This window comes from Chelonoidis abingdonii, chromosome 15 (genome assembly GCF_003597395.2).
Source record: "Chelonoidis abingdonii isolate Lonesome George chromosome 15, CheloAbing_2.0, whole genome shotgun sequence".
NCBI classification, from domain to species: domain Eukaryota; kingdom Metazoa; phylum Chordata; order Testudines; family Testudinidae; genus Chelonoidis; species Chelonoidis abingdonii.
The window spans coordinates 3,973,359-3,995,367 of record NC_133783.1 but is presented as its reverse complement, the minus strand read 5'-3'; the positions used below and the strand labels follow the sequence as shown (position 1 = coordinate 3,995,367).

General features: G+C 40.2%; 1 protein-coding gene across 17 annotated transcripts in view; it reads left to right on the top strand.

The window, feature by feature from the left end:
- The window catches only part of KCNMA1 (potassium calcium-activated channel subfamily M alpha 1), a 902,086-nt gene that overhangs the window by 825,223 nt on the left and 54,854 nt on the right, over positions 1–22,009 (top strand). For all 17 annotated transcript variants that reach the window (XM_075072755.1, XM_075072754.1, XM_075072751.1 and 14 more), the window contains 2 exons: positions 3,364–3,588; positions 6,762–6,954. In XM_075072755.1, coding sequence (XP_074928856.1) covers positions 3,364–3,588; positions 6,762–6,954 — 418 coding nt within the window. The remainder of the gene's footprint in view (positions 1–3,363; positions 3,589–6,761; positions 6,955–22,009) is intronic.

The window sequence follows — 22,009 nt, the reverse complement described above, 5'->3', positions numbered from 1 at the left end:
CCTGCCGGCCCGCTGGAGTTGCTAGGGTAAAAGTTCTCCGACGAACGTGCACGCGCGGCGCGTACACCTACTGGAATGGATATGAGCAACACATCTCGAAGAACAACAGTTACAAAGGTGAGTAACTGTGTTCTCTGTAAACTCAACTTGAGATCTACAAATTTCGCTGAGTTCTTTCTTGTTCCATGCATCATCACCAGTGATAAAGATCCTGTGAGCAAAAGGCTGCCCTCACTTACACCTGTCCACTGTCCACAAATTATGTCTATACGCACATCGGTTCAACCTTACTGCATAAGTGCAAGTAAGGGCATAATTTTGAAGATGATGGGATTGCACAGATTGTCTTATAATTGGAAGTTGTTTAAACAATTGTGTTGATGATGCCTGAACCAGAAAATAATTCACTTCTCTGCCCCAGAGTTGTGTTGGCTGTGCAGGGCTGACAACAGTATAAGGCATTTGTCATTCAAGTAAGCAGACATGACTTTGAACTTGCCTAAGGATTAGGTTTGTCAAGTGGGAAAGTGCCATTTTTCCATACTTATCTTTCAGTCAAGAACCATAGTTTGCATTCAGTCTTGTAAGGTCCCGATTCAGCAAAGCACTTATGCACATGCGTGGGACTACTCATGTTGTTTTAAGTTAAGTGCATGCTTAAATGTTTGCAGTATCAACGCCAAGGTGCTCAGCATCTTGCAGGATTGAGTCCTTAAATATTTTTAATGTGAAAGCCCCATTCTGCTCTCAGTTACATGAAAATTAATGGAGTTGTCGCAGTGCAACTGAAAGTAGAATATGTTTTTTTAAAAAACTGACGAGAAACATTTTGGCCCAAACTGCTCCATAGTGAGTACCTCTGCAGCATATTTTACATTTGCATTCCATGCAGTCTGTGTAAAGAATAAGCAGCAGGGAGCCACAGCTAGTGAAAACATTTACTCTATGGATTAACAAAAAGAAAAATTTACTATTTGCTGGCTTCAATAAATGTGCTACTTTGAACATAAGAACGGCCATACTGAGTCAGACTCATGGTCTGTCTAGTCCATCCTATCTTCCAAGAATGGACAGTATCAGAGGCTTCAGAGGGAATGAACAGAACAGACTGGACAGTTTGAGTGATCCATCCCCTGTCGTCCAGTCCCAGCTTCTGACGGTCAGAGGTTTGGGGACCCAGAGCATAGAGTTGCATAGCTGACCATCTTGGCTAATAACCATTGATGGAACTATCCTCCATTAAATGTTTTTATTCATCGATTCTTCACAGCTCATAGCTAAGTTTTGTTGAATATCCACCTCACTGGCATCATAATGTTAATGCACATAGGATGATATCCATTAGTGGAATGCAACAGCACCAAGACTGGATCCAGATATGAAAGACATCATCAGCTAATGACTTTACTTAATGGTCATCTGAATATGTGAGCTGCCTTCAAGACTGACTGGGATTACAGCACAAAGTTAACCTCTGTCATTGAGATAAGCAGATAATTCTGAACACCATTTAGATGTGCTTCATCAGATTCTTCCTTCCATCCCCTCAGTTGCTCTTGTCAGTGAAAAGTCACTATTAGTCAAGTTCTTGCACCATGGCTATTTCTGACTTCCAGAAGAATCCTCTGGTGTAAACTAAGCACAGAGGCGACTCCAATTTACACTAAGGATGGTGCTGGTGGCAGCTTGTCCAAGGACATAGTGGAGATCTTTGAGTCCTCCCTTGAGCTGCATCAAGCACAGCTCAATCACAGGCTCAGACCCTGGACTATAGTCTTAAAACATTTACATACACAAAAATCTGTAAATCTACAAGAACAGCTCAAAACATTTGGGGCTTGATTCTCATTTACACTAAGGCTCCTTACGTTGCTGGGTAAAGGAATGTGCAAGTGGCTGAAAATGTCATTAGCTCAGACCCATCAACGCTGCTATGAAATGGCAGTGAGCTGGAAAAGCATTCTGGGTTTTGACATTCTCATTGTGCTACAGGAGGTTTAGAACGACTCCTGGCAGTCCAAGAAAAACACTTTGGACCAGGGAATATTTTACTTATGCCAGCTGTAAACTTTGGAAGCGAACAGAAAACTCTGGGTGTGGACAAATAGAATCCTTTTCTATATGCTTTTGTAGCCAGACTTGTTGGAAGTGTTTCCCCACATTTAGGGGGATCTGATTCTGCTCTCACACCAGTGTCAGTCAGGAGTTAGTGGATTAAAGTCAGTGGAGTCAGAGTGATGTAAGTATAACCAATGAGAGAGGAGACTCAGACCTTTACCCTCCAGACCTTATTGTGTTTGAGTTGTGGTTTGTTTCCCACACTCCCTCCATTTATACCCTCATTCTCCAGTTGTGGACACATTATCCTGAATATAGTCACTTTATTCTTTTTCAGGTTGACCACTGTTTGCTTCTTAACTGGTTGTATTTTACCATTCACAACTATTCTTTTTACTCCTCATTCTAGAACATAAAGTTTTGCTGTGCTAGAGCAGTGCAGATTTGAATACCAAAGTTAAGCCATCGGTATCCCGAACAGGTCCCTTTGCACCAAAATGAGAGCGGCAGAAAGATACATTCTTCCATGCTTCTCATTAGGTTAGAACCTCCCTCATCCCCCCAGTCTGCCTTTTCTCTTAGTTTTTAGTTCCTAGTTCACCATACAGTATAGTGTCCTGAACTCTGAAATAAATCCACCATCAAATCACCAAATGCATGATGGGGGAAATTTAGCCCTCAGTTAAATCCAGAGTAACTCCAATCAGTAGAGTGCTACAGGTTTATACCAACATATCTGAGCCCAGAATTTGATAATATATGTCCGTATTATACTGTCTGGGCTTGTCTACCCTAAAAATGCTACAGCAGCATAGTTGTAGCACTTCAGTGTAAGCACTGTTTATGCCCATTGGAGAGGTTCTCTCGTTGACATAGGTAATCCACTTCTGTGAGTGGCAGTAGCTAGGTTGATGGAAGAATTCTTCCATTGACCTAGCACTTTTTACATGGCGACTTAGGTCAGCTTAACTATGCCGCTCAGAGGTGTGGCATAGTTTACATGGGTCACATCTTTGACTGACGTAGTTAAACCAACCTCATTTTCTGGTGTAGACCAGGCCTCTGCCTGTGAACTGCAAGCTCCTAGTGGCAAGGATCATGTTTCCCTCTGTCTATACAGCACTGAGCACACTCCATGCAAGATAAATAATAAATATAATAATGAATTACTCATGTCATCCTGCTTCACTGTGCATGAATGGTATTGACAGGAAAGTACATTTTTCTTGGTTTAGAATTCAGTTTATGATTTATGCTTCTTTTTGCTTTATCTCCTCCTTCTCTTACTGTTTTTTTTTCCCCCAGACCCGGAGTGAAGCAGCGATGACAGTTTTAAGTGGTCATGTGGTCGTTTGCATATTTGGGGATGCTAAGTCTGCATTGATTGGAGTAAGAAATCTAGTGATGCCATTACGAGCCAGCAACTTTCACTACCATGAACTCAAGCACATTGTATTTGTGGGTTCACTTGAATATCTGAAAAGGGAATGGGAGACACTACATAACTTCCCCAAGGTTTCAATCTTGCCTGTAAGTCCAAAGCCACGATATTGATACTTTTTTTTTTTTTTTTTTACTTAACGACACCAACTGGACAGATATGTATTGACTTTGATCATAGGCTTTTACTTTTGTCTGTTTATAGGCCTCAGGACTTAGCCCTTCCCCTTTACTATAGCTATGAAAACTGAGCCCTGAGAGACCTTATTAGAAGAAATTTGCAGCAGTGTTCAGTCCCTTGTCAAGGATGAATTTCAGCTGCTATCAAATGTATTAGCTGTGTTATCTATTGAACATTCACTCTAGTGCCCTGCGTGTAGCCAGTTCTGATGTTGTGATTTTTCTGACAGAATGACAGTACTTATTTATGACATTATTTATGCCTGGAAAACCTTTGAAAACAATTTTTATTATTTGTCTATCTATAACTGTAAAGGCTTGATACATGCTGGCCTGCTAGTTCTCTTTTCTATAAGAGAATGATCATAGCATTTTCATTAAGAGCCCTTCCTTTTAAAAGGGTTCACAGTTTGGTGGTAAGCATTTACTAAATACAGTGCGTGAAAACCTGCTCCTTTTAATAATAATGGTAAAACACCCATTGACTTCAGTGGGGTCAAGATTTCATCCTCTGAGTCCAAAATTCAAAGGACCTTATTCTCTACTCTCTCATATCATTCACACTTGTGCAGTGAGTGCAGAATGCTACCTCCAGTGTAAGTGAATGATTAATTCCAGTTCAGTATGGTATTACACCCACAGGTGTAAATGACTTCACAAAATACAAGCAATGGAGACTCAGGCCCTTGGTCAGATAGCAGAAGTGATGCTCTGTGCTTTACAAAAGTTCAGTAAAGCAAACTTGGCTGTTCTATTGTTTCAGCTTTTGGAATTCTTTAATCTTTACTTACCAGAATAAAAATGTAGAATAGAAGTTTACCATTTCTTAGATTTCTTTTTTTTTTTTACTAACAAAAATGCAAAGCCCAGAAGCTCACAGAGACCAGTGATATATTTAGCCTAATGTGGGTAGGGATGACAGCATTTATTGAATGGAAAGGCAGCTTTGCCCAATATATACTGCAATTCATGGTTACTCCAAAGCTAAGATTTGTCGTTTAATCTTTGTTTCTGTTCTGCAATTGCTGTACAGTGATATGGCATAGTTCTGTATTTAGTGTCTCACAAATGGCTTCAAGATCAAATTTTTCCTGTGAAAGATTTTTTCCCCATAACTGCCAGCCCTGCAAATTCAGCCTGACATCTGAAAGTCAAGCCTCTTACCAGTAATAAAGATTCAGCAATCAGAACTTAGATGATAATATTCTTGATGATGTGTGAGAGAGCAGAATGCAGCTGTTGCTAGAGACCTATCCAATGTGAAATGTTATTTTTGTTAACAAGATAAGGAGATATTGTAAGGTTTTTATCCTTAGATCAAAAGACTCAAATTTGGCTCCCTTGTATATATGCTTTATGATTCGGTTTTGAATTACGTGATTACATACTACTTTTTTTCTATGGGACCACTGCCTCATTTAGTATGAAGGATGGACACACATTCGGCAGAATTACCGTTGCATGAAAACTTTAAATTAGGCATTTCCTAACTTTTGAGTGCCTGATTTTGCAACCTAAATAATGTTCTTCCAATGTATGTGTGGGAGGGGAGGGAAGGTATGTGGTATGAATAAAGGACTGCAGCAGTAGACCCATGTTCTTGTGTGAAAGCTCAGATAGTCGGCCTTGTTTCTGAAACTAGTACAGACGCAAACATTGAATTAGTTTTCCTTTACAAGCTTCCTGGAGTTGTGCACTGGGCTGTGACTTGGGCTCTGCAAACTAGGGCACCATGCTTTCCACCAGGCTTAAAATTCAGTCATCTTCTTTCTCCTAGAAGACGCTGTGGCTGTGATCTGCAGCAGGTTGCTGCTGATCAGCCTTGGAGAACCACCTCCCTTTGGGGGATGTTGGTGAGGGATTTGGGGGGGAGATTTTCAAGGGCACAAACAGGAGTTGGGTGCCTAATTCCTGTTGATTTTGAATGGAGTTGGGGCTCCTAACTGTCCTTTGTGCCATTCAAAATCATCTTCTTGAAAATGCTCCATGGAGATCAGCAGATATCATCCTTCCTGATTGTTCTGCTTGAATGACCATGAGGTGAGAGGTTGGGGTCTTGTCACTCAGTGTTTAAGGCAGTTGGGGCTGGGCTCTGGGGATCCAGGGACACAACTCAAAGGGAATGTTTAGTGCCCCCATCAGCATTAGGGTCTGTGGGTACCAATCTATGGAAGCTGACTGAGCTGTGCCTGGCACACACAAACCCACTTTTTATTGCACAGGGCTCTGAGTACTGCCCCTAGTATCTAGACATAGTACCTTTTCCCTTAAATAGTCCGTATCTTAAGTTTCAGAGTAAGTATTGTCTTGTGTGTAAAATGTAGCAGGTTAAGTGTTGTATCTTGGTTGCCTTAGTTATGAAAAAAAAACCACTAACTACCACAACATTTCATTTTAAATACTGCATTCTCTGATAGGTAATTGTAGCTCCAGGAAATATTATATGAATTGTGCACATTAACTTAACATCCTGTTTCTGTTTCAAAGGGTTTAATCACATAACTTTAAATATCGGTGTGTTTTGTTGGTAGAAGCACCAAAAACATGTATTGGAAAGGATTAACCTTTCTTGTGTATTGCTCCAGGTAGTACACATTTTAGAAAAATAGCTTCATCTTGATTGCAGTTAGAATGTGTAGAACACACAAAGCTTTCCTGTTTAAATTGTTATTTTTTTGCCCGAGACCTGTATGACCTGGTATTAGATAAACAGACATTTAGAACACACCCCTCATTATGTTCAGAAAGCCAGAGGTTGCCACATGATAGTGACTTAAATCAAGACAATTTCAAGTCACAGATGAGATGTAGAATGCTGGCATTATTCCTATTTCTTGTTTGTTAGTAATAGCTTGACTGAGTATTGAGACTGAACCTAAAATGCTGCCATCAGCACCAACTACCCTTTAGATTAGCACACATCTCCTATTCCCTGGCACATAGTTAGACCAGCTTAATGTCAGAGCATAAAAAAGATACTTGCTAAATAATTTCCCAAAGCTCCTTCTCAATCTTTAATTTGTTTTTCTTTTTTCCCCTCTCTCTCTCCCCCCCATCCTCTTTTTTTTTTCACTATGCCGAAGGGTACGCCATTAAGTCGGGCTGATTTAAGGGCTGTCAACATCAACCTCTGCGACATGTGCGTTATCCTGTCAGCCAATCAGAATAATATTGATGATGCTTCGCTGCAGGACAAGGAATGCATCTTGGCGTCACTCAACATCAAATCTATGCAGTTTGATGACAGCATTGGGGTCTTGCAGGCTAATTCCCAAGGTAAGAACTGCCCTATAATACTTCTTTGCCATGCCTACAGGGGACAGGACCTGGCAGGAAGAATATCCCTCACTCAGTAATTCAAAGAACCTTACGTCAGCTTGCTTGACAGTTAAACCTGCTGATTGGTATGATGGCTTTTAAAGGGACAGTCACATAGTTTCCCTGCTGTATCACAAAGGAAATCTGAAGCAGTGGGGAATGAACGAACCAAGATTTTAATTTTTAAATGTGTTGATTTTCCTTTTTTCTTTTTTTCCTTTCATCGCTGATTGCTAAATCCACACAATTCTGTGCGTTCTAGTTCCATCAAATAAAGTTGCATTGTTATACATGACATAGCCAGAGATGGCTTATCTTCACTCTGCATGCAAACTGGCATGATGGCAAATGCTGGCCGACAGGGTTGTTTGCTGTGTACGCCAGATGGCAGCCAAAAACATAGCCAAATGCCACATGGCAAAAAAGAAAAGGAAAAGACAATTTAAATAGAGGTTTCTTTACATTTTCTGTGCTTTCTTGCTCAAAAAGCCCCCCAGAATGAACTCAAAACTGATTTCTGCCCTTGGATTGGCAAGCACAGCTCCCATAAAGGCATGGAACAAATCCTACAGTCTTCAATGAAGTCTACGGGCCTGATTCATAAGTACCCCAAGGCCATTTTACACCAACTATGCTGGTAAGCAGACCTAAGACAACCTATTTAATACCCTCAGTGTAGATCCAGCCATCTTTAGTCCTTGCAGAAGTGCAGGCAAGAGTGGCCTCTGTTAAACCTTATAAAATGATGCAGTGAGTTAACCTGTAAGCACCAACTTTGTGCAGTACTTACCCTCGAAGTACACGAGAACTGAGATTAAGACTCATCTGTGTATAGAGAGCATGGCTGGAAGAAAGGGCTCTTGTGACCTCTCCTTGCTGCTCTGTACAGTTTAGCACAAAATCAGTATTTGGGCTGAACTGTCACTGAAGTTAATGCACTTAAGCCTGAGCAAGGAGTGCGGGATTAGGCCCGTAGGAGTTCCGCTCAAGAGCCTAATGACAAAATGAAAACCTAAAGCACATTGGTAAATTGATAGATTTAGAGCCATGTTCTCAAATGGTGGGATTGTGAATGCTGCCACAAGAATCACTTGCTCACCTCAAATGTCATCAGCAGCAGTGGAGGAAGGAATTCCGAATCAGATCCAAACCTTTGTAACTCTTTGTACATGGGCTAGCAAATATACCTTGTGTGAAAAAGTAATTAGACTGCGGAACTCATTGCCACAGGATATCACAGAGGCCAAGAATTTAGCCAGATTCACAGGGATTGGATATTTATATGGGTCACAAGCGGGGAGATAAAATTTCATACTCCAGAGTTTAAGCCAATCTCTAACTATTAGTCATTAGGATAAGACCTCCCTAGTTGGGCTGCCTGCTATGGGGTTTCTTACACCTTCGTCCGAAACATCTGCTGCTGGCTGGGGTATTGGACTAGCAGGACCATGGGTGTGATCTGATATGGCAGTTCCTTCCAGAAGGTGTGCAAATAGTAATGGAGGGGACCAGTGTTTGTTTTGATTTATTTGTTTGTTTTTTAATGGTCATAGAGCAGATAGTTTTTCCCCAGTGATCTGGCCTACTTCCATAGGCTGGTGCAGAAGGGAATAGTTTGGTTATAACACATGGCCCTTTCCAATAATGTGCGGATCAGGAGCAAGCAGGGGAAATTTCTTCCCAGCCTTGTGCACAAGACTAGGGGTTCACAATCTGGGATTTAAAGTGTAGACTCAATGGAAGCTTATCCTAGCTCTCAGCTGGCACACACCTTTGTTTGCTGTGTGCATGAATCAGTCAGCATTCCCATCAAATGTTCCCTGGATCATGTAGCTCCTGAGCAGCAACATCCAAAGGAACAGAAAGTATCTGATCAGTCTGGTGCAGTCACAGACACATAACATCACATGACACCAAAGGATATCCAGAGGGAAGAATCTGGGCAAGAGGGGCCAGGCAAACTAGGAAGAACAATGTTCACTCGAGGCAAATCAACTGAGGATAGCTGCAGAGGAGAAATCAAACTAACACACAGCCATAGCTTTCTTGAATTTCCATCACTGCAAGAACAACCAACTTCCAATCAGTTACAAACATCACAGTAACTCACTGGCCACTTACAATGCCAGCTGTCCAGAAATAACCCATGCCACCCAGTGAAAACCGTAGAAAAGTGGCTCAGTGACATGGAAGAAAGGAGTATGCCCTGCCAAGAGTTCCTTGCGGGCAGTAGAAGGTCCCAGGACCCTAAAGATCACGTTAACCAGCTTTTATCATTCTACAACCCTTTAAACTCTCATCCGTGAATCCATCATTACCAACATCTGAGCCTGATGCTGCCATGGTAGCATTACTTATCAGCATCTGGGGCTGTCGGGGAAGGCTTGCTTTCCTATCCCACTGAATGGTCTTTTTTCATTTGTGGCTCATATAGATTATTTGGTCATGTGGAGGCTCCATTTTTAAAATCAGGGCTCCTCTCTGATTGCACCCAAAACGTAAATATTTGTGTTTCATGCACGTCAGCTTAGCTCCATGTTGTTATGCTTATTGTGCTTATGTGTATATTATTACATAAACTAAGTAAGCTCACATCCTTATCCTTCTCTAATCATTCTTGGGTTTGTTTTATTTTTATTTTAAATTCCATCACCCTCCCTGCTGTAAGAGACCCCCTCCATTTTGGCTAGTCCTATTAAGGATGGCTAAACAGCAGAAGCCTCCCCATTGTGTCCCAGCATTGAGGTTAGCAACAATCTAACTGTATTCTTTGCATAGAAAGACTCTGCGAGTGTAGAGAGGAATTTTTCCTCCCAGCAGGGACCGCAAAAGCCCCAAATAAGGGGATACAAAGTTGGCTTTTTCAGAACAGAACTTCAGCGACAGTGCTATGACCGCGAGTCAAAAATGGTGGAGTGGAGTCATAGTCTAACCCTTCTTGGCACCATTCAGTGGAGGAGGAGTGGATTATGCCATCTTTGATAAAAAGGCTTGGGGGAGTTCCCACTGCAGCACACACTCCCCAGTGCCCCGGACACATTCTTCAGGCAGAATTTGGCCAATGGCTTATTCCATTGGCAACATATTTTAGAAAGGGTGAGAGGGGGTATTTTAAAAGCAAACTACTGGGTTGGAAAACAGTTACCGTCTCAGTGGATTGCACCATTTACGTATCTACAACTTCTGAATTGGTTACATTGCTTTCAACACAGGAGGTTTTCTTGAAAGATCTTGAATACTATGGCTAGGTTGTCAGACACAATTAGATCAATAGGTGGCATAAACTTTGCAGGGAATTGTATCCAATGTGACATTTTGTCTATGAGATGCAGTTTTAATGTAGAGTAGGCACAACTACGGTGACAATTATATAAAGCAGGTGATCTAGCTTCTGTTGGTCAGCAAACAGCATAACAGAACCACTTTGCGGCTCCTTGTTGGCAACAAAGTGGTTTTATTTACAGTGAGTTGTCACTAGTTTTGCTTAAACATTTGTGTATTATTTAACACACTCATTTATCCAGGAAAACATTTCAATTCACATCAGCCTGTACAACCCCTCACTGTTGCCAAACTGGGCTTTTCTAGTTCTGAATATATGGTGTTTTATTCATACCCAAATAATGATTACCTTTGATACGGTATTGAAGAGGGAAGAGATAGCTACATATGGATTAGACGTCTCAGTTTTTGACCAGGGAATTTACTTATTAGTTTTTGCAATGCTGTTTAAATAGCATCTGGGGTGTTGCCATGTAATCAGTACAATTCTGTGGTTAATGTTAAGTGCAATCTCACATGCAAAGCTGATGTATAATTTATGCTTGTCCCATCTAAAAAGAAAACAGTATAGCAAAAATTTCATTGATAGGTTTTTCTATGAGCAAGGAATGCCACCTGTTTGTTCATGTGAGGTTTTCCCACCACCTCTGACCCCTATCTCTCCCCCTTCACACAACGACCTTTTCTTTTTAAGTTCTTGGCCTCGCAGAGATTTATTGGAGCAAATATGTTCGGTCTAGGGTGAAGGAGCTTTTGTGACCCAGAAAGAGAACTGAATGTGGTATGCATGTATCTATCATGTCTTTAGTACATTATTTAAGACGTATTTGTATGCAAATACTGCTCAAGTTCAGTGTGGTGTGAATGCTGAGGTACCCACTGCCATTGCAAAAAGTCTTTTTTCTGACCGCAGTTGTCACTAGAATAAATATTCATGAGTGGACTTCCAATTTGTTTTTTAATTGACAAAGCTTACAGTTAAATATTCCCAGGCTTTGAACTTAACCTGGAAGTCTTTAAACAGTGTGACTAAAAAAATCAGCTTAAAAAGGGGGCAGAGAATAATTAATAATTGTTTGTGCATGTAATGTGTAAATAAATGTAAACACATACTCTATAATCTCAATATTATATATGTGATATAATATTCAGATCTGGACTCAGGCACAAACTTCCCAAAGTTTCTGGGTATTTTGGATCCAGAGTTATATTTTGGCTTAACTTTTGTAGCACCATTGATAAGTAAGGTTGCCCAATTCTTCTCATTACAAAGACCCTGTTCTGAGCTGCTTATAACTTTGCCAAGCTTTAATCATTTGAGCAGAAATTACCTATGTCAGGTGTCTGCCTGAGGCTGAACTGCTTTGGAAAGTTTCAGCGAAAACTATTTAACTGCTTCTGAGAACAAGGTGAGGGGAAAAATATGCCGATGACATTTTCTTTGAGCTCTAGCACCTTCATGCTTTGAAGCAAGAATATAAAAATTGGTAGGGCAAGGATGTGTGCAGATCTTGTGAAAATCTGCCCAAATTTGGCCAAGTTATAAGACTTTTAGAAATGTCAGTTTACACATGCTCAGGAGAGACTTCTTACTGTTTAGCAGCTAAAATATCCAAAGATTCCATCCTCACTGAGCATGCTGCATCCCCTCACAGTTCCTATATGTGCTACACTCACTGAAGATTCATAGATTCATAGACTCTAGGACTGGAAGGGAGTTCGAGAGGTCATCGAGTCCAGTCCCCTGCCCTCATGGCAGGACCAAATACTGTCTAGACCATCCCTGATAGACATTTATCTAACCTACTCTTAAATATCTCCAGAGATTGGGAGGATTCACAACCTCCCTAGGCAATTTATTCCAGTGTTTAACCCACCCTGAAGTTAGGAACTTTTTCCTAATGTCCAACCTAGAATCTTCCCTTGCTGCAGTTTAAGCCCATTGCTTCTTTGTTCATCTTAGAGGCTAAAGGTGAACAGTTTTCTCCCTCCTCCTGATGACAGTCCTTTAGACACCTGGAAACTGCTATCATGTCCCCTCTCAGTCTCTCTTTCCAAACTAATAAATCCTTCTTTCGCCATTCTCCATAGGTCATGTTCAAAGACCTTTAATCATTCGTGTTGCTCTTCTTCTGACCCTCTGCCAGGTTTCTCCACATCTTTCTTGCAAATGTGGGCCCGAATGGACACAGTACTCCGTTGAGGCCTAACCAGCGCAGAGTTAGAGCAGAGCAATTGACTTCCGTGTCTTGTTTACAACACGCCTGTTAATGCATCCCAGAATCAAGTTTTGCTTTTTTGCAAACAGTATCACCTGCTTGATCATATTTAAGCTTGTGGTCCACTATGACCCCTAGATCTCTTTCTGGCTATACTCCTTCCTAGACAGTCTTTCCCATTTCTGTATGTGTGAAACTAATTGTTTCCTTCTTAAGTGGAGCACTTTGCAATTTGTTATATGACTTCTCCAGTTTTACCTCAGACATTTCTCCAATGGCCAGATGCATTTATGATTTTACCCTGTCCTCCAAAGCAGTTGCATCCCTCCAGTTTGGGTATCGTCTTGCAAACTTAATATAGACGTACTTTCTATACAACATCTAAGTCGGTGATGAGATATTGAACAGAGCCGCGTCCCAAACAGACCCCTGCGAACCCAGCTTGTTATACCTTTCCAGCAGGATTGGAGCCATTAATAACTACTCTCTGGAGTACGGCTTATCCAAGCCAGTTAATCGCAACCCACCTTATAGTAGCCCAATCTAAATTATATTTGCCGGCTTGTCGATTAGGATAGTCATGTGAGACCGTATCAAATGCCTTACTATAGTCTAGGTATACTACATCCACCGCCTTCCCCTTATCCCAAAGATCGTTTACCTATTCAAAGAAAGCTATTCAAATTGGGTTTGACACGTTTGTTCTTTCTACAAATCCATGTGCTGGCTATTCCCTATCACCGTCCACACTTCCAAGTGTTTGCAGACGTTTCTTTAATTACTTTGCTCCATATCTTCCCTGCACAGAAGTTAACTAACTGGTCTGATAGTTCTGCGGTTGTTTTTATTTCCCTTTTTGTAGAGGCACTATGATTTCTTTTCCTATCTTCTGGAATCATCTTTCCTGTTCTCCCATGACTTTCAAAGGAAATCGCTAGAGGCTCAGATACCTCCTCTATTAACTCCTTGAGTATTCTAGGATGCATTTCATCAGGCCCTGGTGACTTGCAGGCATCTAACTTTTCTAAGTGATTTTTAACTTTGCTCTTTTTTTATTTTATCTTCTTAACCTACCCCCTTCCCATAAGCATTCACTTTGTTAGACATTCCTTCAGACTTCTCAGTGAAGACTGAAACAAAGAAGTCATTACGCATCTCTGCCATTTCCAAGTTTCCTGTTACTGTTTCTCCCTCCTCACTGAGCAGTGGGCCTACCCTGTCCTTACTGCCAGACTGCATATGTGCTCTCCTCACAGAGCGACTGTGCATGCTCAATTCTTCACCTCTCCTATGTGTGACAGCACTGCATATGCACCATACCCACTCATTGACTGAGCACCTTTCAACTCAGGGCTAGAGGGGCAAAGCCAGGCTTTCCTTGTAATCACTGCTTCTGGTTGCTTTGGACAGGGGGCACTGGGAGCCTGTTTCTCCTGTGGTCTCAATTTCTGGGTGCACCCCCACAAAGAGACCTATGAAATGGGCGTTGCAGAGCCAGCTACGATAGCCCTGTGCCAGTCAGGGATTCCCCCACAGTGAGACAACTCCTCAACTAGCTACCATTTAATCCAACATTACAGTCACTCTTCAGAGCTGAGGTGCATTCAACTAAACCAAAGGCAGACCACATAAGATCTGTCATTTTATAAATGAGGCTTCAGCTACAAAGGGATTATATGTTTAATATACATCTTATCTGAAGCCTCATGTATCCAATAAAGCTCTATGTGACCTGTTTGGTTTAGCTAAATGGTTTTCTAATGTATGCTACAGTTCAGGTGCAAAGGTTCAAGTTATTCCTATGGATACTTGCACATGTATTTAGTGTCATTTTTCCATAGCAGCTTATCTTGGAGTGTGGTGGTTCTCCATCATTTAAAGTCTTCAAGCTAGATCTTTGTTTTTGGAGGAAGAAAGGGGAGTTATAAACAGATGGTTTCAGTAGAGGCCATGAAGACCTGCTCAGGTAATTGAAGATTCCATTCTTCCCCTGATCAGTGCTTAATTTGTGCCATGGCTTGCCAAACCTGAGCTCTAGCACCTCCAGGCTTGGCAGTTCATAGCCCTGGCACCTGTAGGCTTGCTGCATCAATTATGAATGTAAAAAAATTTTTTGGAACCACAGCACTTAATTCTTTGAGCTCCGGCACCTCTTTCATTACAAATGAAGCACTGCTCTGATTTGCCTGACTGGTCCTGGTCTGCTTCCTTAAAGAGTCTGACCACATGCCACTGGGCTTCCCCTGTGGTTTGAGATCCTAGTGTGCTTATTTCAGTGTTCTTGTGCCCAATTTTCACTGCTGTAGATGCTGGGGTACTGTGGCCCACTTGTGTATATTGGTTTTTATTACAGGACCATCCTCAAGAACCAAGGATGTTTGTGAGCTTCCTAGGACTTCCCCTTAAATAGAGGCAGACTAAAATTCATCATTCCCTTGAAGAGTTTGGTCCATCTCAGAGATGGTCTTTTGAACTCTGGGGCGGGGAAGAAGAGGGTCAGATAATGGAGGAAGTTCCTGGGGCATCATCTCCCCTAATTGCTTCTTCCTCCTCTTCTCTCTGTGTAGCAACTGTGAAAGGGCAATTGACTGCTGCTGTATATTGGCCTATCACTTTCATATTTAGGGCTCTAGCTGATTTTGGACTGCTGCATATTTATCCTCTTACTTATCTTCCTGTGACATTGAGTGCTCTAAATCTGGTTTGACCAGATTGCATGCTTCTTCTGAGCAACTGAAAGATTGTCCTTTGCTTTTCCTTGTACCCAGTATAGCATTTTAAATGGCGATTTCCTCAGTGAGGAGAGTAAGTGATTGCCAAACCCTGTTTGTAGACTTGTCTCCCAGGTTATTTCATAAAGCTAATATTGTGCTACACCCAGATCCTAAATCCTGAACATGCTATTGGATTTACAGCTAATCCAGTCTATATCATTGCCAGTTTTTCTCTAAGCCTCACATTATACTAGAAGAGGCTACACTGCATTGTATGTCTGTCAAAGATGCCTTCCCTTACTATTTGGATATGCTTTTAAGAAATCACCATGGCTGTTTCTGGCCCTTCAGGAAAAGCCCAAGGGAATAGTGCTGTCTGGTTATCCACATGTTAATCCAAATGGCCCAGAAATTTGCCAAATGGCCCAAAACCTATATGCAAATCTGTTGTAAATGAGCCCAAATGCCAAGGCCAGGAGGGCTTAAAGTATATCCCACTAGAGAAGCAGCTGCTTCTATGGCTTCCCTTAAAAATGTCTCAGTTGCTAAAATGACTAAAGCTGTGAGTTCAGATTTAGAAAGCATTATTTTCTCAGCATACAGATTCATCCTATGCCTGATTTGGGACAGCAGTGGCCCAGTCATTATCTGACTAACTCCTCCTGTTGACTGCTTGTTAGTCTCCATAAATGGGGCTGTGCAGAGGTACGTCCATGATGGAGAAAGAAGTTCCTCAAATGTATTGCTTTCATAGATCTCTGCTGACTCTCACTCCATCCCCCTTTATTCACAGTGTCTTTATTTTATAGATAAATATTTTGTAGAAAGGACCATGAAAAATTCGATCCATGATGAATGTGCATGCACCCCAAACAGTCATACTGCTTCCAAACCTCCAGGGTGCATGACTCTTAAAGTGTGGATCTGCACTGGCAATGTATTGCAATAACTCCAGTAACTCTTGTTTCTCCTCCCTCTGTTCCCTACTCTCCCTCCCTCCCCCCAGGAATATTTATCGAGTGCTCCCACACACTTTCACAATATTTTCTTTTTGAAATTTCACATGGTGGGAATTTCACTTGTTGTTTTATCCACCAGACAAACCAAGCTGAACACAGGATATTTGTCTTCAGTTGTGACTAAAACTGTTATTTGGCTTCCTTCCCAAAAACCAGGAAGACAATTATACTTAACTGTTTAGAGATTTATAAATGCTGTACTAGAGTAGCCTCTGGGTAGTAACTTTAGATACTTGGCCCAATAATTTTCTTTTATTGGTTGGTTAGTGATTTAGGTCTTATTTTGACTCCTATATAATAAGAGCAACACATTTCATTAAAACCACTTACTAAACAATAAAGAAAAGCCAGCTTATGGCTCCAAGCAGGCCTAAAATACTGAAAGGAAGGCTATACAATAGCATTTCTTCCATGGATATTACAAGACAGATAATTGTAGCAGTGCAGATGTGTTTCAGCATAGCAATCATTGCAGCTGTTTTCTGAATGACTTCAACTTATGAGAATTTTCCCTAGGAACAGTATTTCACCACATGAGAGATCTTTGTAAGGCCTCTATTTACAATCATGGTAATAGATCCTCAAAGAAATAAGAATCCAGGAAAAAAAATAAAGTAAAGAGGAGGGAACTCCTGAGTAATATGTTTCTTATTCATCATGGAAATGACGGGGGTGGGAATCATACAAAATCGAGTAAATATATTCAAAAAATTTACACATGCTTTACAATGTAGCAGATTACACAGGTTAAAATAACTTTGAATAGGAACAGCTTAAGGGTTTGATCTAGTTCTTTTTGAAGTTAGTGGTGTTTTCACCATCAATTTCCATGGAAGCAGGAACAGGATCTGATTGAAAGGACAGAAATACACCTTGGAGGAGTTTGTCAGTCACTGAGTTAGATTTGTTTCACAATGACTAGATACAATAGTTGTAAAATTACTGCCCCCTTTTGGGGCCCAATCTTGTACCCTGTATGCAGGAAAACTCCTATTAAAACTAACATCAGGTTTAAGTTATATCGCATTGGTAATTAGTGTTTTCTTTTTTCTACTACACATCAATGGTGGTTGATCTTTTTTTATTACAGAATTGTTAAATGAAAATCACCTATGGTATTACCAGTATTAGAAGTGGGAAAATGTCTTTACTTATCCCTTCAATGTTATCTAAAAATACTTGGTCAGTAAAAATTCTCTAGCAGTTCCAAGCATTGCAATGGTGAATATGTAACACTTGCATGCAATGTTGAATTGCATTATGTTGGATATGTTTCTGAGAAGTTCAAAAAACAAATGGTTGGAAATTAATTTGTATTGTCAATATTTATAGGTTTTTTTTTGCTGCATGTTGAATATTGCTACTTTCTTGTGTTGTGTCTTAGTTTAATATTGTGAAGTACAGAATAGCCAAACATATAAGACAAACACAAGGCATCCTTCGGAACCCATAACACTGATGATCAGTATATCAGATTTGCCATGGGAACTTTGTATATTACAACCAAATTCCATTCCCCATACAAAGCAAGGGGGACCTGTGCAACTAATCAGGGAATAGAATTTCCCTCTTAACCAATAGCCAGTGTATACAGCAGCTGAATTTTATCCATAATAGAAGCTGAAGCCCTCTATGGATCTTGATTGTTCATGTATCCACCAGCCATGTTCACTCACCAGCATGCCCCAAAGACAGACATATCCACCCTATGGTGCTGTGCAGAGAGCAACTATGAAGCAGAGCAAGTGCTTCAGGGCATGCAGGAATGTGGATTAACTCTAGATAGGCTCTCTGTGGTTTCCACGTACAATCAAAGGCGAAAGGTTAAAAAAAACCCTGAGAACATGACATCTGATCAGCCCTGAGAATCTATTTTTGAATACCTGGGTTTCAATGTTAATAAAGCAATTTATTACTCAATTCCAAAGATGAGAAAAAGTCACCTGTGGCCAGTTTTTTAAATAATTCTGTAGTTCTGCAAGGGATTGCTGGATGCAGCTGGTTCTTATAATGTCTGTTGAGTAGACTCTGCAGTCATAAACATCATGAAGTTAGTGTGAAAGTTCATGATATAAAAAGATCAATGATATTTATTGTGCAAAAGTACCATAAAGCACTGGCTACAAATCTGATCCATCCTAAACCTAGAATTGACCTTTACTTTAGGGTGAGGGAAATGGTTTCCCTTAGAAGGCTTGTGATTTCCTACTGGGCAAAGTTATTTTAATTTCCAAGCGTTTAGATATCTGTCATCCTTTCCTGTGTCTCATAACCACAGAAATGTGGATAAGGGGTATGTATGAATGAATGTCTCTTTTGGATGGCACTTATACTAATACATCTAAAATGTAAGAATGGAGTCTTCAAAAGGGCTCATCTGTAGCCCAACTATGTTCCCATTCAAACCAACAGGAGTTGAACCATTGACTTCAGTGGGAGAACAGTTAGGCCAAAGCTGAATACTTCTGAATCTCATATTAAAATGTCAACTATTTATTATGTATTCAGATTTATACCACATTATAGAAAAGTGCACTTATCTCAGGTAGAGGGAATATTAAAAACGAATGAATGAAGTAACCAAACACTGAAATACTTGGGATCAATTTTCGAAAGGGCCTAACTGAGTTAGGAACCTTTGTCCCATTTTCAAAAGTGACTTAAGCACTTAAGAACTTGGTCTCATTGAAAGTCATAAGTGCTTAAGTCTCTTGAAAAATGGGAGTTAGGCTCCTTAATCACTCAGGTCATTTTGAAAATTATATCCATAACCAAAACCAGAATGTTCCTATACCCTTACCAGCAAAAATGCTAGGATCATACATGAATGATGCTAGGAGCTTTAATTCGAGGATTGTGCCTAGTTAAGAACATTCTTGCATTGCATATTTCATGGTTGATCCTGGAACTTTTGCTGCCATGGATGTATTCCCTTTTCCTTAAGGCATCCCAAAACACTCTGACAGGGATCTCATGCTGAGTTTACTGATTAATTCCGCACTGGCCAGCTGAACTTGGGTTGAGGTTGGGCTTTTTTCAGTAGTCAATTGGCAGTTCTTTTTTTGACATAAACATATCACACGTCCTGAGCTGGGCATCCTCAATGAAATAAAATGTTAGGGGTGCTCAAAATGTCTCAGCACCTACCCCATTTCAGCACTTCACTCACATAATACTACTCAGGTTCCGGGGCTTCTGAATAGCAATAAAATAACAGAGCATTAACTACCTACAAGACAAAAGTAAATATAAGCTCAGATAGTTTTGGCATCGTCCGTATTCTAGATGGTGGGTTGAGTGGCTATTATTATTTTATTTATTTAGAGTAAAGACTGCAGCTGGGATCAGGGCCCCATTGTGCTAGGCATTGAACACACACACAGTAAGAGAGAGCCTTTGCCCTGAAGCATTTACCAGTCTAAGGCCCCAATCCTACCAAGACTTAAGTAAGGGTTTAAATTTACACACAAGTGATCCCATTGACTTTAGTGGAACTAGTTAAATGTGTGAAGTTAAACGTGCAAATCTTTGCAAGATTTGGGGCCTAAACAGATAGATAAGACAGACAAAGGGGTGGAAGGAGGCTATATATTCAGCCAGGCTAACTTCCTGCTTTATAGCCATTATAGCCATTTTCTTTTTTTCAAACAGGATGTCCTGGTCCTCCAGCCCTTAGAAGGAGCCCCAGGAAGGAGGGAAGTTTCCATCCAGGACCCTTATCCCTTCTTTATACTTTCCCCACAGTTTGCACTCTAGTATATGGATAGACCTTCTGGTGCCTGAACTCCAGTACCCTGAGAACTGTTTCATGCCTTCTGTAAATATTTCCTTGGAGAGAAAGGGTGGGGGGAATGTAGGTCAGGAAATTTTTGATCCTACTGGTGTGTTGGGGGAAGGAGAGAGGGATACGTTACACTGATACCCTTTCATTGCCTGTATTTGAGGGATGCAGCTAAATCCTGGCCCAAATGCCTTCTAACTTTCACAGCCACCACATCACTCCTCCTGCTAGGTCTGTAGGAAGATAAAACTGGACAAAGGAGGTAAATAATACAGTATGTGAAATGTGATTTCACACTTAAACTATAAACATGATTAATAGTCCCAGGACCATTATAAATTCACTGTGGCTCACTTACTATTATTATTTCTTGTTCAAAGTCTCCAAAGCAAGCCCCATATTATGCAGGAGTAGGTGTGTTTGCTTGCTTGCGCAGGCGCATTACTGATGCTGAGAAATAAAAAAAATGAAAATAAAAACCTCTCTTTTTATGAGTATTAATTATACACCAGGCATGGAAGCAATTGCCTCTATGTTATGAAATATTAAATCAAAATGCTTCCTGCTCCCAGATGTCCTAGAGATAAATACAGCAGTATTTTGAAGCCCCACTTGGAGCTGTTTTGCCTGCAAATTTATAGTTTTGTGTCCATTTTCAGAAAACCCTGTTTTATGTGAAGTATAGCACTCTTGGTAGTTTTTAAGGAGCAAACTCCTCTGGAGTTGCCTATGTAGGCAACAACTCTTATGTAGATTGCACACAAGGGATCTGAAGTTGAAAGGCTCCTTTAAGATGACAAATGGGTTGAAAGTGTTATTGTCTTTGATTGCATGCTTTACATCATCTGTATGTAGGAATAAGAGGGCTATACTTTATCTTTAGCCATTTTATAAATATTTAAGTCCTTATAGTTGCCTAAAGATATTAAAGCATATTTTAGAGTAGCTGGAATATAAATATTATATATAGCACAAGATACCAAAGTAGTTTAATGAATTCATAATTTTCTGTTCACTTTTATTGGAATGTGTTTTATGTTCTAAAAGTTCCATTTAAAGAATAAGATACTATTCTGCTCCTGGACAATATGTGAACTAACAGTAAATGTCATTGGAGCTGCTTTAAATGAAGATTATGAGGCTATGAGGCTTCCATTAGCAGGAAGAAAGGGAGTATTGGCATTAGGGTGTATTTGCTTTCCCATGTTTCAACAAAAAATAAATATTTTTTTGAATAAATAATTTTGTTGTTTAAATTTTAAACTGGATGTTTTGTATTAGGTAGTTTTTGTTGTTTTTTGCACTCTCCCTATATTTGTAATAGCTGCTTATTTTCACTGGGAGAGACCTATTTAGATCCAGTTATGTAGGAGCATTTCTGTTTAAACTGGCAATTAACTTTCCAAAATAGTTCTGTATCACTCATCTTTCTGGTCACATTAAAACCCCTTTAAAGGCAGTATTGTTCAGTTCTGTAAAGACAAAGGTATGTTCCGGGCATACCTGTGAATATTTTGAATTTCCAGTGAAATATAAAGTGTTTCTCTTTAATATTTCACAAAGTTTCTCTAGTTCCCAGTGGGAGTCCTTGCTGGGTAATGCTTGCTAATTACCAACAACAAAACTAGACATACAAAGCTGGTAAATTACCTGACCCCTTACATTTTAATGAGACGACAAGGACTTCATGAAGTGATGTTGTTTCGGTGGTTAATGGTGTCAGCAATGTTGTAATTGTAGGTTGAGGCACATTAGCTGAACAGCCACATGTAGGAAGCGTTTCTCTCGACAGGCCCTTTGGAGAATAGAACCATATTATCATTAAGCCTATGTCATTTGCATGCTGCTAATCACTTACTTTATTATCCTGTGTATCCATTGTCTTTCTTTAATTGCTCTTTAAATTAAAATTAAAAATAGTTCCAATGCCCATGATGATAGTGATATCTTGATTATGAAGATAACTTCAAGAAAATGAAACATATTGATAATATATTA